This window comes from Chelon labrosus (genome assembly GCF_963514085.1).
Source record: "Chelon labrosus genome assembly, chromosome: 11".
Classification (NCBI taxonomy): domain Eukaryota; kingdom Metazoa; phylum Chordata; class Actinopteri; order Mugiliformes; family Mugilidae; genus Chelon; species Chelon labrosus.
The window spans coordinates 11,449,173-11,464,338 of NC_140344.1; the positions used below are offsets into that span (position 1 = coordinate 11,449,173).

General features: G+C 41.6%; 1 protein-coding gene across 1 annotated transcript; it reads left to right on the forward strand.

Annotated features, from left to right (window-relative positions):
- Positions 1-410: 410 nt before the first annotated feature.
- Positions 411-13,554, forward strand: dhtkd1 (dehydrogenase E1 and transketolase domain containing 1). The gene is made up of 17 exons (XM_084554389.1): positions 411-641; positions 929-1,081; positions 1,944-2,155; positions 2,266-2,460; positions 2,635-2,904; positions 3,095-3,266; positions 3,407-3,605; positions 4,635-4,947; positions 5,042-5,126; positions 5,289-5,428; positions 5,572-5,722; positions 6,611-6,717; positions 7,905-8,069; positions 8,149-8,231; positions 8,586-8,752; positions 11,768-11,853; positions 11,953-13,554. The coding sequence occupies exons 1-17, from the start codon at positions 470-472 to the stop codon at positions 12,052-12,054; spliced, it is 2,772 nt and encodes a 923-aa protein (XP_084410515.1). The 5' UTR covers positions 411-469; the 3' UTR covers positions 12,055-13,554.
- Positions 13,555-15,166: the final 1,612 nt, after the last annotated feature.

Below are 15,166 nucleotides of genomic sequence, written 5' to 3' on the forward strand. Positions count from 1 at the left end.
ATGAAAATAAAGAAAAAACATTAAATGAGAGGGTGCGTCCAAACTGTATATACAGTGTTTCTTTCCAAAACTACTTGATATCCTGCTTTCAGTCTGTCAATTTATAATTCTTTTAAGGAGCACTTGAACGCAACACGACTGTCGTCGCTTGCCACTTGTTGCGCAACGTCACCGAGGACACTTCAATTACATCTGCTTTTAGCTGAAACTTAAACATAACAACTTCAAGATAGAACAGCGTTGTCCGAGAGTGTGTCCTCTCGTTTATCAATATAAAGTGTAGAGACACTAGAAAGTATACTTCCTCGTCGCAGTGTTGTGAGTGGATGAAGTTCAGCCAATGGGCTGACGATGCGGCATCTCCTCCCATAACGTGCCCCTGTCGGCAGTATGGCCGCCGTCTCGTAGACTTTAGTGTGGTGCTGTGTGCCACTGTCACATGTAAGACGAAAGAAGTACCTCCATAAACATGTCGGCCGTACTTTTCCTGAAGAAGTCGCTGAGCAGACTGCCTCCCGGTGTGGCTCGGCAGGTTGTCGGCAGCTGTTACCACACCGAGAGGGGCGTTTACGGATACCGGCCCAAGCAGAGGGACAGGGAGCAGAAGCTGCAGAGCGAGCGGATCTCTGCTCTGAACCAAGGTCAGCATGGGGTTAAATTACAGTCTGAACACGTTAACTCTGCTGGATAAACAGTAGCTAGACTCTGTCAGGGTGAAGTTAAGTTGCAGGCAACGAATGTGCATTCATTAATGGATGATTTATCACAGTATTTGATTGTATACTCGAGTAAAACATGTCCAGTTGAATAGTCTCATTGTGGGTTGAGGTAGCTCTTAGCTTGTTGGCTAAAGTTCAGTCAGCACTGAGGATATAACTGGTTCAGTGACAGCTCATGCTGACAGCGGCCTGTTGCTTTGCTCTCTCAGATCATGGTCTGGCCCGACTGGTGGAGGCTTACAGGGCACATGGACACAAGGCTGCTAAAATTAACCCCCTACTACCTGAAAAGCCAGTGGTTGACACTGTCCCGGAGATAAACATACTGTCTGGAACCATAACAGGACAACTCAACACCTCAGGTAAGAGATCAGCAGCCTGGACTCTGAGCTTCATCATTTTCCTCCTTCTCCTTCAGTCTCTACCAGTCCTGCACTAAATCTCATCTACATGATGGTTATGGTATTCAGCACTTGTTTAAAATAACTGAGAGAACTGTTAAATCAACTGCGTTTTCCTTTTGGAGGCTGTGGTTCGTAGTACTATTGAATTATATTGTGTTACTATTAGTTTGACAACCCCATTTTAGTCAGTGGGCTAAATCCCATAAACAGTTTAGTGTTTAATTCAGTCTATTTTAACAGCACCACAAATGACACGGTTTCAACATGAACTGAATGTTATAACAGTTATGAAGACAAGATTTAGTGCGGGACTGTTACATTAGAATGCATTGGTTTTCACTAGTGTACCTTATGTTTTGGCAAATTAGTGTGCATTCAGCATCATTCTAGTTAAAGGGCTATTTCTATTCTGCAGCACTGCTGTATTATCACCATTTTCACATACATTTCAGGATGAACGTCACTCTTAATGAATCACTGGTTGTGGTGGAACCAGCTTAAATAAATGATCAAGTCAGCAGCGAAATACTCCAAGTTAAAGTGTATGAAATGTCTCAGTTATGAGTAAGTAAAGTTATGAAAGGTATAAGCATTCATTGTGCAGTTTGAAGGCTGGATCAGTTTTATGTTTTATGTCAGTTTTATGTCAGTTTTATGTTTTTTTGTACATTATTTGTACAGTGTTGTGTATATATATATATTTCAGTTGCCAATGCAAAAGTAAAAACTCTCCTCACTCATTAAGACTGTTATCTGTCTTTCTTGTTTTTCTTTCATGTGCAAACCTCAAACGTCTGTGTTCCCCTCTTCACCTCCGTAGGTTTACAGCACTTTGGGAAGGCACAGGCTTCGGTGGAGGAGGTGCAGGCCTACCTGGAGGAGGCCTACTGTGGCCACCTGTCAGTGGAGACCAGCCAGCTGAGCAGCCTGGAGGAGAGGGAGTGGTTCGCTGACCGCTTTGAGGAGCTCAAGAGACAGAGTTTCTCTCCAGAGGAGAGGAAGAACCTAGCCACGGTCATGCTGGAGTCTCAGGTAGGTCAGAGGAGAAAGAGAGTGATGGTGTCTGTGTACGTTATGAAAAAAAGACTGTGTTGTGATTTTAAATTCACTTATTTATTAACTTTTTGTTTCCCACCCTGAAGGAATTTGACCACTTTCTTGCCACCAAGTTTGCTACTGTGAAGCGCTACGGGGGAGAAGGAGCAGAGAGCATGATGGGTTTTTTCTATGAGCTCTTCCACCAGTCGGCCCACAGCGGAGTCACAGATGTCGTTATCGGCATGCCTCACAGAGGACGACTCAACCTCCTGACAGGCCTGCTGAAGTTCCCTCCAGAGGTTAGACGCCACATGTAATCAGACTTGTCCAGTTACCCGCGACCTTCCAAGATTAAATTGTTTATTTTGCACCATCCAAATCAGCCGCACAAGTAAACAAGAAGGTCACGGCCCGCTGCTGAACCAGTAGATAACATCAAACAACACTGTCCTTTTATAATTTTGTCTCTCCAGCTTATGTTCCGTAAAATGCGTGGCCTCAGCGAGTTTCCCGACACCTCGCCCGCCATCGGCGACGTCCTCTCTCACCTCACCTCCTCGGTGGAGTTGGATTTCGGAGCCGGACACCCAGTTCACGTCACCATGCTGCCCAACCCGTCTCACCTCGAGGCCATCAATCCCGTGGCTCAGGGTAAAGCCAGAGCCAGGCAGCAGCTCAGGAAAGAAGGAGACTATTCACCTGAGGAGGACGCCCAGCCGGGGGATCAAGTCATCTGTCTGCAGGTATGCAGTCACCAGCAGCTAACCCGTGGTTACCTTGACTATTTTTTATTATTTATCTTAAAACATGTCTGAAGATGGTCTCTTCTTTATTTATCATGCCAGAATGAAATAATTAATTGAGTTGCTAAAGAACTTCCTGCAAAATTAGCGACAAAATCCTCTTGAGAATATTTTATTTTCTTCTCCGTAGGTCCACGGTGACGGCTCGTTCACTGGTCAAGGGATTGTTCCAGAAACGTTGACCCTGTCAAACCTTCCCCACTACAGAGTTGGTGGGAGCATCCACCTCATTGTCAACAACCAAGTGGGTTACACCACTCCGTCAGAGAGAGGGAGATCCTCTTTGTACTGCAGTGATGTCGGTCAGTGGAACTCTGTACCTCTATACAGACATGACATTATTACATACATGATTATAACACATCATTATTGTTTCTTAATTGCTCAGTTTTTGTTTGCAGAAGAACAAGATATGTTATGATCAGAACCGTTTGTCTCACAGGTAAGATGGTGGACTGTGCGGTGATCCATGTCAACGGAGACCACGCAGAGGAGGTGCTGCGAGCCACTCGGCTGGCCGTGGAGTACCAGCGGCGTTTCAGGAAGGACGTCATCCTGGACCTGGTCTGCTACCGTCAGTGGGGCCACAACGAGCTGGACGAGCCTTTCTTCACCAACCCGGCCATGTACAAGATCATCCGGTCAGTTGACGTCACCTCGCTTGCTTTTCAGTTTGAAGTTCACTGCTGCACCCCTCAGACGTACAGTGTACAGCAGCTGTGCACTTGAAATTAAGTGAGGATGCTCTCAAAAATAGTACATTAAACAGACAAAGCTTCATCACATCAGTATTTGATTTGACTCTGGGACTCTAAAAGTCACGCCATTCATTACAGAGCTCCTTGTACTTCTTGTGAAGATCATTCTTTGTGGCTGTTGAATGTTTACGGTGTCTGCCATGCTGCAAATGTGTGTTAGACTGTTCAGACGCCTAGAAAGAGATGGATAAAAAGTTTAATATCTGCAGTGCCTTAGACTTTGCACAGTACTGCATGTATTGCATATCAGTTTGGGTAAATATTGCAGTTTAAAACTTAAACTCAATCGCCAAATCATTGGATACGCTAGTGAAAACAAATGCATCCTAATATAACAGACCTGCACTAAGTCTCAGCTTCATGACTGTTATAGTGTTCAGTTTATGTGTAAGAAAGGAAGGTGGTGATTCAACTGTGTGATCATTTTTTTCTAGGATGTAGTTTGTGGTGCCGTTAAACTAGACTGAATTAAACACTAAACTGGGGCTGTCAAAATGATAGAAACAATTCAATAGTACTACAAACCACCAACTCTAAAATAAAAACACAGTTGAATCAGCAGCTCTCTCAGTTATTTTAAACAAATGAGAAATACCACAACCTTCATGAAGACCTTTGTTAGTTGTGCATTTATTTCTGTGTACCTCTGCAAAGCTTTAGACTCTATGTGAGAGGTAACCCTCAGTTAAATTGCGGTGTTTATTTATTCAACCACTGCTAAAATACAACGCATTCGATACTGTAGAGATATATATATACATTTGAGGACATTAGCAGGTAAACAAGAATATCATCCATCTACAGTATGTCATGATTAACAATGAAATAAAGCCTCATTCATACATGGCACCAGCGCTACTATTTATTGTTTGAGTAACTACAATAAGCTGTCACTTTGTTGCTTCTATGCAGTTCCCGTAAGAGCGTGCCCGACTCCTACTCGGACCAGCTGATCTCCGAGGGTCTGATGACTGATGCCGAGCGTGCCGAGATCAAATCCAAATGCTACGGCATGCTCAACGACAAGCTGTCTAACATGACCCTGTACAGCCCTCCGCCCACCAACCTGCAGGGCCGCTGGGGCGATCTGGTCGAACCCCAGGCCAGAGTCACCACTTGGGACACGGGCGTCCCTGTTCCTCTGCTGCAGTTTGTTGGCGCCAAGTCCGTGGACATCCCCGACCAGATCCAGATGCACAGCCACCTCGGAAAGACCCACGTACAGGTGCGGCCTTCGTGTCATGTCATTTCTGTTGGGCTGTTCACACGGCAGCAGCTAAGTTGTGTTTTTTTTTTTTCTTTTCATTTCATGAACTCAGGCTCGGTTGCAAAAGTTGGAAGGGGGAACCAAACTGGACTGGTCGACAGCAGAAGCCCTGGCGTTCGGCTCTCTGCTCTCTCAAGGTCTGTGGGTCAATAAAAAAAAAACATCCTTTGCATTAATATGAGTATCTTTTAAATCTCAAGTTCTGTGTGTCAATATAAAAAAAATAATCTTAGAATAAATATATGAGTATCTTTTGATTTTTTTTTTTATAAGGAGATGTCAAATTCTTATTGCTTCAGGCTTCAATATTCGTATCAGCGGACAGGACGTTGGACGAGGCACATTCAGTCAGCGACACGCCATGATTGTGTGTCAAGAAACCAACGACATGTACATCCCTCTGAACCACATCAGCCCTGAGCAGACAGGTTTCCTGGAGGTAACGTCCTTATAGAGCAGATCAGAGTGTCACTATGAACATCTTCACATATAGATCATTAACTCTTAAGACAACCCTTACCAACCTTACAAGATTACCTCCTCTCATGTACCGTATTGGGGTGTCTTTGTCTTTGTGTTCAGGTCTGTAACAGCCCGCTGTCCGAGGAGGCGGTGCTAGGATTTGAATACGGTATGAGCATCGCCCAGCCGAAGCTTCTGCCCATCTGGGAGGCTCAGTTTGGAGACTTCTTCAACGGAGCGCAGATCATTTTCGACACCTTCATCACTGGAGGTGACCTTCTCACCGCTCTGACATGTTTAAAGGGGAATTACTGTTTTTTACAACCTGGATCTTATTTCTGGCATAAAATCTGATCGTTTACTCACCCATATAACTCTGGTGTCATTTGGAGTCGTTTGGAATATATTTAGATCCAGTGGAGCGCCGCATATATATCCATATAGTGGGAGTGACTGGGGCACCGAAACGCAGCCTCTAAATAACCCATTATCTGCCGCGAAAATCGTTCATTTCACCAATATTTTGTTATGACACGTTTATGCTATTCCCCGTTGAGTCCGGAGTTACCTGTTATCATCATCCGGGGTCTCCAGATTAACCTACTAACTTCTGACCTGGATGATGTCATCTCTGAGTGCCGCGCGCACCCGCAACGGTCGGCTTGTTTACCGTTGATTTGCTACTGCTATTTTTTTGCAACATGGCTGAATATATTTCCGATTCTGAGGTTGTGGACGACGAGTTTGTTTATGATGGACGTCCTCACTGTTTTGAACCTGAGTATACGGATGAGGAGCTCGTTGAAAGGAGGATGCGGAGGCAGAGAGAGGAACAGCTGGCCACAGAACAACAAACCGCTGCAAATAGACAACAGGTAACTCTGGACTCAACGTGAAATAGCACTAATGTATCATAACAAAATGCGTCAGATAATGCCTTATTTAGAGGCTGCGTCTCGGTGCCCCAGTCACTCCCATTATATGGATATATGCGGCGCTCCACTGGATCTAAATATCTTCCGAACGACTCCAAATGACACCAAAGTTATATGGGTGAGTAAACGATCGTATTTTATGCAAAAATCAACAAAATCACTCCCAAGACACAGTGATTAAAACATTTGAAAACCTTGATACATGAGACCTCCTGCGTCCCCAGGTGAGGCCAAGTGGCTGCTTCAGTGTGGGATGGTGATCTTGCTGCCTCACGGTTACGACGGAGCTGGACCCGAACACTCCTCCTGCCGCATGGAGCGCTTCCTCCAGGTCTGTGAGACAGTCGGTTCAGGTTGAATTTAACATAATCATCGGTTCACGTCGCTATCCGTTAAAAAAAGACACAGTGATGATAGCCGTCCAACTTGGCCCTCAAGCATGGGTGCTCAGTATGACTGAAAATCGCCCTGATTGTACTAAGAGACTCTAAAATGAAGGTAGTTTTTTTCTAACTGCAGACGCTACAAGGTTTTTGTGTTTTGTTTGCTCTTTATTGCTAAAAAAGGTAAACAGAAGTTCACAAAGTTAATTATTGCCCATAGTTAATGGATGTGGTACTATGTTGCCGTCACTATTGTTTTCAACCCAAACACAATCACAATCAAGATTCAAGACGTTTATTGTCTTTTGCACGGTAAAAACGGCAGTTTAGACTGCACAATGAAATTATTTCTTTGCAAGTCTCCCGTTCCAACAACTCTAAATAAATAAAAGAAACAGAACGACTATAAAGAAAAAAAAGAAGAAGAAGCCACAAGCGAAGTCTTCATGGTTTTAATATGACATGACTGCCGCATGTTAAAATGCTACAAATTCAGCAGCTGTTGCTTAATCATATACCAGAAACACTGCCAGGGATGTTTAATATTTTACTTCAGCCAGGGGGCAGAAGTCACTTTTTGACTCGTGTCCATTGGTAGCTTTGAAATATGTTATCACATATAATGTAAACATGTAAAGACCAATGCCTCTTTTCCCATGGATCATTTGGACTGTTATCTGGTGATGTTTGAGGATTTAAATAAACAAAATGTCATCCACATGCTGAGCTGGAAGTCAGAAGTAAGTTAAAATACTTTTTAGTTTACTTGGCATTTGTCCAGAAACTGCTAAATACATAAAGTGTAATCGTGTATGTAGTCATCGCCAACTTTCATCAGTACAACGGGAGATTAAGCAGCACAGAGCAGTTTATTTAAAGGTTTAATCAATAGCAAATCAACAGAGATAATGTTTCCTAATGGACCTCAAGCAATCAGCAGGCAGACTGTGTCAGAGTGAAGTTGTCTCCAAAGTCACTCCCTCCATAATGGACCCTCTGTTGTTTATCGAACACTTAAGTGAGGGTGCAGAATCAGTTTGCACCATCACTACTGCACATCTATGAGTGTAGAAATCTTTTACCTGCTTTATCTGAATTATAAATGATCACCAACTTGTCCTCTTTTGTCTCTTAGATGTGCGACAGCAAAGAGGAGGGCGTGGACAGCGACACAGTGAACATGGCTGTGGTCAACCCCACCACTCCTGCTCAGTACTTCCACCTGCTGAGGAGACAGATGATCAGAAACTTCCGCAAGCCTCTCATCGTGGTTGGACCCAAGACACTGCTGAGATTTTCTGTAAGTGCTGTAGATGTCGCTTTTGATTATTCCAGCTTCTTCTTTCCAGATATTACAGTGTGAACCGTTCTTTTCCCAGGGGGCAGTGTCCAGTCTGACTGAACTTGCACCGGGAACATCCTTCAAGCCAGTGTTGGGTGATACCTCTGTGTCTGCAGAAAGGTACAGCTCTCACATTGTGTCGGTATTTGGAAAGACCAGGAGTATCTGATTATTAATGCAGTAGCCAATGGACTTCATATTTATTATTACATTTTATTCCTCACTGCACAGGTTATGAGTCTGGGTTGACCTTGATGCAAACTGCAAATTAAGTTGCTGGCAGAGGAGCAGTAGTTTACTCTCTAGTGTGTTTAGATGAAACTTTAAAGACCGCAAGTCTTCAAATGTGTTCACAGTATTTAAAAAAGAAATCTTCTTTAGCGGCCCCTGACATACGGTTGTCTTGTCAACCTTATATACAATAAGTGTCTCAAACATTAAACCACTGCAAAATGTCTTGTTTTTCTCTCACAGCGTCCAGAGGGTGGTGCTGTGTTCAGGGAAGCATTATTACGCCCTGCTGAAGCAGAGAGAGACATCAGCAGCCAACCAGAACACGGCGATCATCCGTGTGGAGGAGCTCTGTCCGTTTCCTCTGGACGGTCTGCAGCAGGAGCTCAAAAAATACCCCAACGCCAAAGGTAAAGTGACCTCACGTCTGCTACTGCCTTCCACCTCACAGACCTCCGACATCAATCTGAGCCGGTGCACTGACTTTACTGACGCCATCGCACTGACAGTTTGCTTTCAGTCATTGTGCAATATGTCTTTATATCTAATAAAAGCCAGTGAAGAAATACTATCTAATATAATACCTCCACAGACGTTGTCATATACAGTATACTTTGTCACATAGTAAGAAAACCGTAATATGTAATTAACAGTATTAACAATGCAAACACTCTTAACAATTAAATAATCAGTTTTAATTTTGTGTCAGCTAGACTGGTTAGCTCCAGATTCAGTGTTATTTACGGTCACAAAATATGTCTGTCGTCTCTTTCTGTCCACTGTTCCTCTTTAAAACATGATCTCATGATTTATGAGGGATTTCCCTCTGCTACAGTCTCTGTGACTGATGCACTTAAGGCTTAAGTTAATTTTATAGCACTTCTCATTTTAAGGTATTAACATGCATTAAAACATCATTTGAAAGACAATGAGAAGATAAATAACAATATTTCAGCTGCTGTAAAACAACTTAAGACTGTAGAGCTGGAGCTTCAGATCTTCTGGATGTTTGCCCCATATATTAATGCCCCACATAGACACTAAATACAACCTTTTAATGTTTTGTTTTTTAATCCTCTTAACTTTGCTTTTCTGAGAAAGACGGCATCATCATCACATCAGGCTGTGCCACTAGAAATAAACAGGTCTTTTCAGGTCTGTCAGTTCTTGTTTAATTTTGAAGGTGACTGTTTTGTTAATGTCCAGATCAGGTTGCTAAACTCTTCGCTCATATCTGACTCACTGAAGCAGCGACCTTTGACCTCTACTGACAATAGAAACTTTCATTTTCTACTAGGGAAGTGGAACGAAAAGTGATTCTTACATAAAACGAAATCCAGGAGGTCCACTGTCAGTCTTTGATACAAACATCAAAGTTTGGGTACAAAGAAAACTAAAAATATGCCGTGCACAGCGGTGCCTCTCTCCTGGGGGCCAGCCGGCGCGGGCTAAACCACAATAGACCAAAATATCAAAATTTCAGCGCACACCAGGATACTGGAATTGACATTCGTAAACTCACTACTCTTAAAAACTAAGGCAGAGCAAACATGTTACTTCATGAGACCTCAACCAATGTGTATATACAGCGATCAGCCACAACATTATGACCACTGACAAACCTTTGGACTTGGCATTCATGTGGATGTTACTTAGACATGTACCACCCACCTAGACCAGACCAGGCACCCTTTGCTCCAAAACAGTGATAAAGACACACCAGATAACATAAATACAGAGCAAATCTGATGAAGTGACATATAAAGTAACGAACAATATTGAGATTAATTGACATTAGTTGTATTTACACTGGAATTTAGAGTTTTTTGATCAAACGTATAGAAGCCTTTCAGTGTTTCAACTGATCCTCAAGACAGCATCAGACTTATAAACCCAGAAATGCTGTTACATCACTGTATCACAGATGTGTACTGCAGGACTTGATGTGTCTGTTAGTTTGTCCACCCACTGTCCCTGAATGTCATTCAGCCTGTGATCACTTCAGTTTTCTTCAAGCATGAGGAACTTCGGTCTGCTGCGTATCTTTTTCATGTCCCTTTCACTCTTTACAGTTTCACTATGAATAATTTGCTAAAACACCTCTAAACACCTGTGTCCTGTGACACTCCAGCTGCTGAAGTCCAAATCAGAGGAACTCTGAATCAATCAAAATGTTAAAATGCTCATCTGAGTATGCTCACAGCGTTTATACTTTACAAGCAGTGAGTGATTTGCAGGCTTTTTTGCCCCTGACTTCACCTCACAGGTGGCTGTATGCAGCTTGGGAGGAAGACTGTGATATAATGACTCTGCATGTTTTATTTAGATAAGTCTATTAAAAAGCTTCTACAATTGATCAACCATAATGCATTAAAAGACAGATTCTTTGTAGTAAAAATAGAAATAATTTAATTTTGTATTAATCTGAGTTGGCGACCTGTCAAACATTTCCACGTAACAACATTTATTAGTAAGTATTGGTTCTTTCTTAAGGTGATGATTGCGTAATTGTAATTAAACTTTTACGGATCCCAGAGTGGGAACATTTGTATTCAGCATTTCACTCAGCCATGTGTGTGCTGCCCATGGAGCGGTGTGGGCTCCCATTCTTCCCATATGTCCATATTTTCATTATCAGTTAATTGTCTGATTGTGTTCTTAGTTAATTCATTAAAAATCCGGTTTATAAACCTAAAATATAGTGTATAAGATCTTTGGACATGCAGTCCAAAACCTAAAATATTTAATGTATAATGACATTATATCTTACGAGTGTTATCTTCACATTTAGAGTGAAGTGCTTCATATACTGTGAATTCTGAATAAGGTTTTCTTACTTATGAAACAAAAGCTCACAGTTCAGGTTTCACTTCAGCTCTCTTCGGCAGCGTTGTTCCCACCAAACACACCACAAGCAAACCAGATTCAGATGGGGAATTTCTCAGCCAAAGGTTAAGACAATAAATTCAACCAAACTACACGAACAAGTCACATGTGCAGAATCCTTATCTTCTTACCAAGGTCAAACTTTAGTTCACATCTGCAAACAAGTGTTTATTAATCCACTTTCCGTTGCACAAAACATGGTACATAAAAACAAATACAGTGTGGTGCACAAATTGCTCATATTTATCTCTGTGTAATCCAAAGGTACACAAAAAATCATCCGCAAATTCCACTGTGACCAAAAGTGCTTTTGGTTTTTTAAGAGTTGGCAATGGCCCTTAAGGGACATGCATGTAACTCTGTATATTCTGAAGAATATTTAACAGCAGCCACAGTACGACTACATATAAAAATAACTTCAGCACCAAAAATCATATCAAGCTTTTGAAACATGTTTGGTGTAAACTTTCTGAAACAGAGATTTGTTTCCTCTTCTGTTGTTGATGGTAATAATTTTCTAAAAACAATTCCCCACACAGAGTTCATTTGGAGTCAGGAGGAGCCTCAGAACATGGGTCCCTGGTCTTTTGTAGCACCGAGGTTTGAGAAGCAGCTGGCCTGCAAGGTGAGCAGTGTTTGAAATAATCCTGCCTCCAATGTAAAGCCGAACTGTTTTGAAATGAATTACGTTACTCAAATTGACTGTCTCCTCTGCACTTGTCAGCTCCGGTTAGTGAGCCGACCTGCTCTGCCTGCCCCTGCTGTCGGTATCGGGACCCTTCATCACCAGCAGCAAGAGGCCATCCTTACTGCCACTTTCTCTTAACATTTAAACGGACTGGAAACCAAAATAACCAGAACACATGCGTCAGAACAACACTACATACTTGCTGTTGTACTCATACATGGGACCTTAACAGGGTTTGGATGTGTGGTTTGGAAACAAATTGGTCAATAATGTAAAAATCACAACAAAGAGCGCTTATTTGTACTCTTGTAGGTTTTAATTTTAATGTTAATGTTTGTTTTAATTGTCTGTCTTTGCTTGTTTCTAACCGGTCTCTTTTGTAGCTTGCTTGTGTTCTTTATTAGTTTAAGGTTAGAGGCACCTGGATCAAGGCCTTAGAAACGATGTTTACAAGGTTTATAAGGTAGCAAAAACACATTTTTAGCTACCTTAATCCTAGTTGTAGCATTTGGGGATAATATTCTGCATGTGTCAAACCTGTACTGGCATTATGTTTCAGGAATTGAAACAATCTCATGCATGTAGAGTTGTTAATTTTGTACTGTTGAGAAGAACAAACATCAGCAGAAGTTGTTTGAAATCTCTGAGCATTAACCCTGAAATATTTATGTAAGAGTACTGGACTAACATCACGTTTAAGAAGGAGATGAAACTGTTTCTGAGCAAAGTTGTTACCGTTGTGATTGTTAAGTTTATCCCACTATGAGTTGAGTATGACATTTCATCGTTCAAATTCAGACTGAGAAGCACGCTATTATCATCATCGTCCGTATTTAATCGCAGTTTAAACTGACACTTGAATTCAAAATAAGGGCTAATGTAAATAAACCAAATCTGAATATTTTCAAATAAACCTATTTTCATGTTTGTGCATCATGGGTTCCTTCAGATCATTGTTTTTTTGAATTTATACCTTCTTTCTAAACATATTTGTCCCACTGAAAAACTGAAAACTGAAAAACTGATAGCTATTTTTATGAGCTAGTACAGAGAAATTACTCCATCAGGTATAAAATGTTGTAAAAATGTGACCAATCCGAGATGCTTAGTGCTTCAGGCCCTGCCCCTAAGGTTCCTTTACTTTTAAAGTATCACTCTTTGAGAAGAGAAACTGAAAGCTTCCTGGTACCTGGGGAAATTTACTGAAAATCAAAACTGCAGCTTTGCACAGCATTCATTTTAGATGTATTTAACTATCAACAGTGAGTAGCTATATAAGCATTGTCTTAACAATCTTATAGAAGAAATAGATGAGCCTGCAGTTACACTGTTATGAATCAGTCAGAAAGATAGTCTGTCAGAAAAATCTCTCTTCTCACATAGACAAAAATAAATAAATAAATAATAATAATAACAGCTATTTCAGAATAAAATCACTTAAAGGACCCTTGTGTAGCAGGTTTAGTGGCATCTAGTGGTCAGGTTGCAGATTTCAACCAACCAACTGAATGCATTCTAATCAAAGCAAGCATGAGAATCAATGATGGCTATCACTTGTATGTTTGCAAGGTGGTGCAACATGGCGGAGTACATGGGACATGACCTGTTCCCTTCGTAGATATGAAGAACTCACTCTTGGCTAAGAATACAGGTTTGTGTTTACAGTGTCAACGGAAAGTGTCCACTTGAACCCAACCCAACCCTTCATGTGGAACTCAAGTCTTAGTTCCTGAGCTGTGATGTGTTTACTGACGTTTGACACACTGATGAAAACCTAATCATAGAAATTACATGTAATTGCTGCCAAGAGATCGTAATAAATCCTGCACACTGGACGTTTAAGTGGTAAAAGTTTGGTCTACTTTTGTCTTTTGTTTAGTTTGAAAAAGAATGATCTCATGTAACAGAGCTAGGGTATTCTTAGTGTGGTCCCAGACTTGTGGATTGTTGGCTTCATCTCATATTTTGTCAAGTGATTTCAAAAGGTCTAGTACTCTCATAAATGGCTGTTTTCTAGTTGGTGAGAAAGAGATGCGACAATCAGCTGGTGGTTTGGAGGTTGGACTGAGATTGCTCTCAAACAGTGCCCGTGCCAGATCCCAAACAATAAAACTGCGGATGAAATTAACACAAGTATTGAGTCTGCTGTATTTGGTGACAAGAATAGGAGCACTTAAATCAGCATGAGTGCATTGAAGGCCTTTCTTCAAACGAAACCTCTGGAAAATTATATTTGACGAAATGACTCAGGTAGATTCAATGCTTGGTGTTTTTCCTTGATTGTTCCAGTGGTTTTATTTATATAGCCAAAAAGCATGGGTAATTTTGCTAGCAGCAAGCAACACAAGCATCCTTCTTCCAAGACAGACACACAATCCATGAATAGACAGAAATTACAATATTGGTCTATAGAGGCATGACTAAAATTCAAAATGATTTGTTTTACTCTGGACACACAACATCCAAGTGTTTCAGTCCTTCTCTCTTTTTCTTAATTTGTTATTCTTTATCTGAAATGACAAGGGCAGTGTGGTGGGCCAGTGGTTAGCACTGTGGCAATACAGCTGGGGTGTTTCTGTGTGGAGTTTGCATGTTGCCTCTTGCTTCCTGCCACAGGTCAAAGGCATGCATGTTAGGTTAATTTGCGACCTGTCCAGGATGTACCCCATGCCAGTCAGGACAGGCTGCAGCCCTCCATGACCCTCTACGGGATAAGTGGTCATAGTAGTGGATGAATGGATGTCATATACTGAAGAAAGATATTTATTTGGGGCTATACATATAAGCTTCGTTGACATGAGAGTAGGAAACTGCAAACAAGAAGCTAAGAATTTAGAAGGAACAAGGTTGGAAACAAAAAGTAAACACAGTTTGAATATCAAATCAGAACACTGCATATACTGGCTGTAAAGCAGTTTGACATCTTCAGGGCTGGAAAGGGACAACATATGACAGAAAGTGGGCAAAGGCCACCTGTCTATTTCAGTTCAGACATGTTAACTTAGCAGGGAACGCACAAGTGCACTGTTGCCTTAATAAGGGCATTGTGTTTATCATGTTTACAAGTAAACTCCATATGGACGAGTCCCTCTACTGGTATTCACAACCTTTAAGGTCATAAGGTCACAAGCTCTGACGTTTTCAGAAATGGTGGATGGTTTATATTGTTATTTAGTTGTACAGTACTTTTATAATATGTCAGAAGACAATCACGATCTCCCTGGCAGCATCATTCTTTCACTGTGTCTTT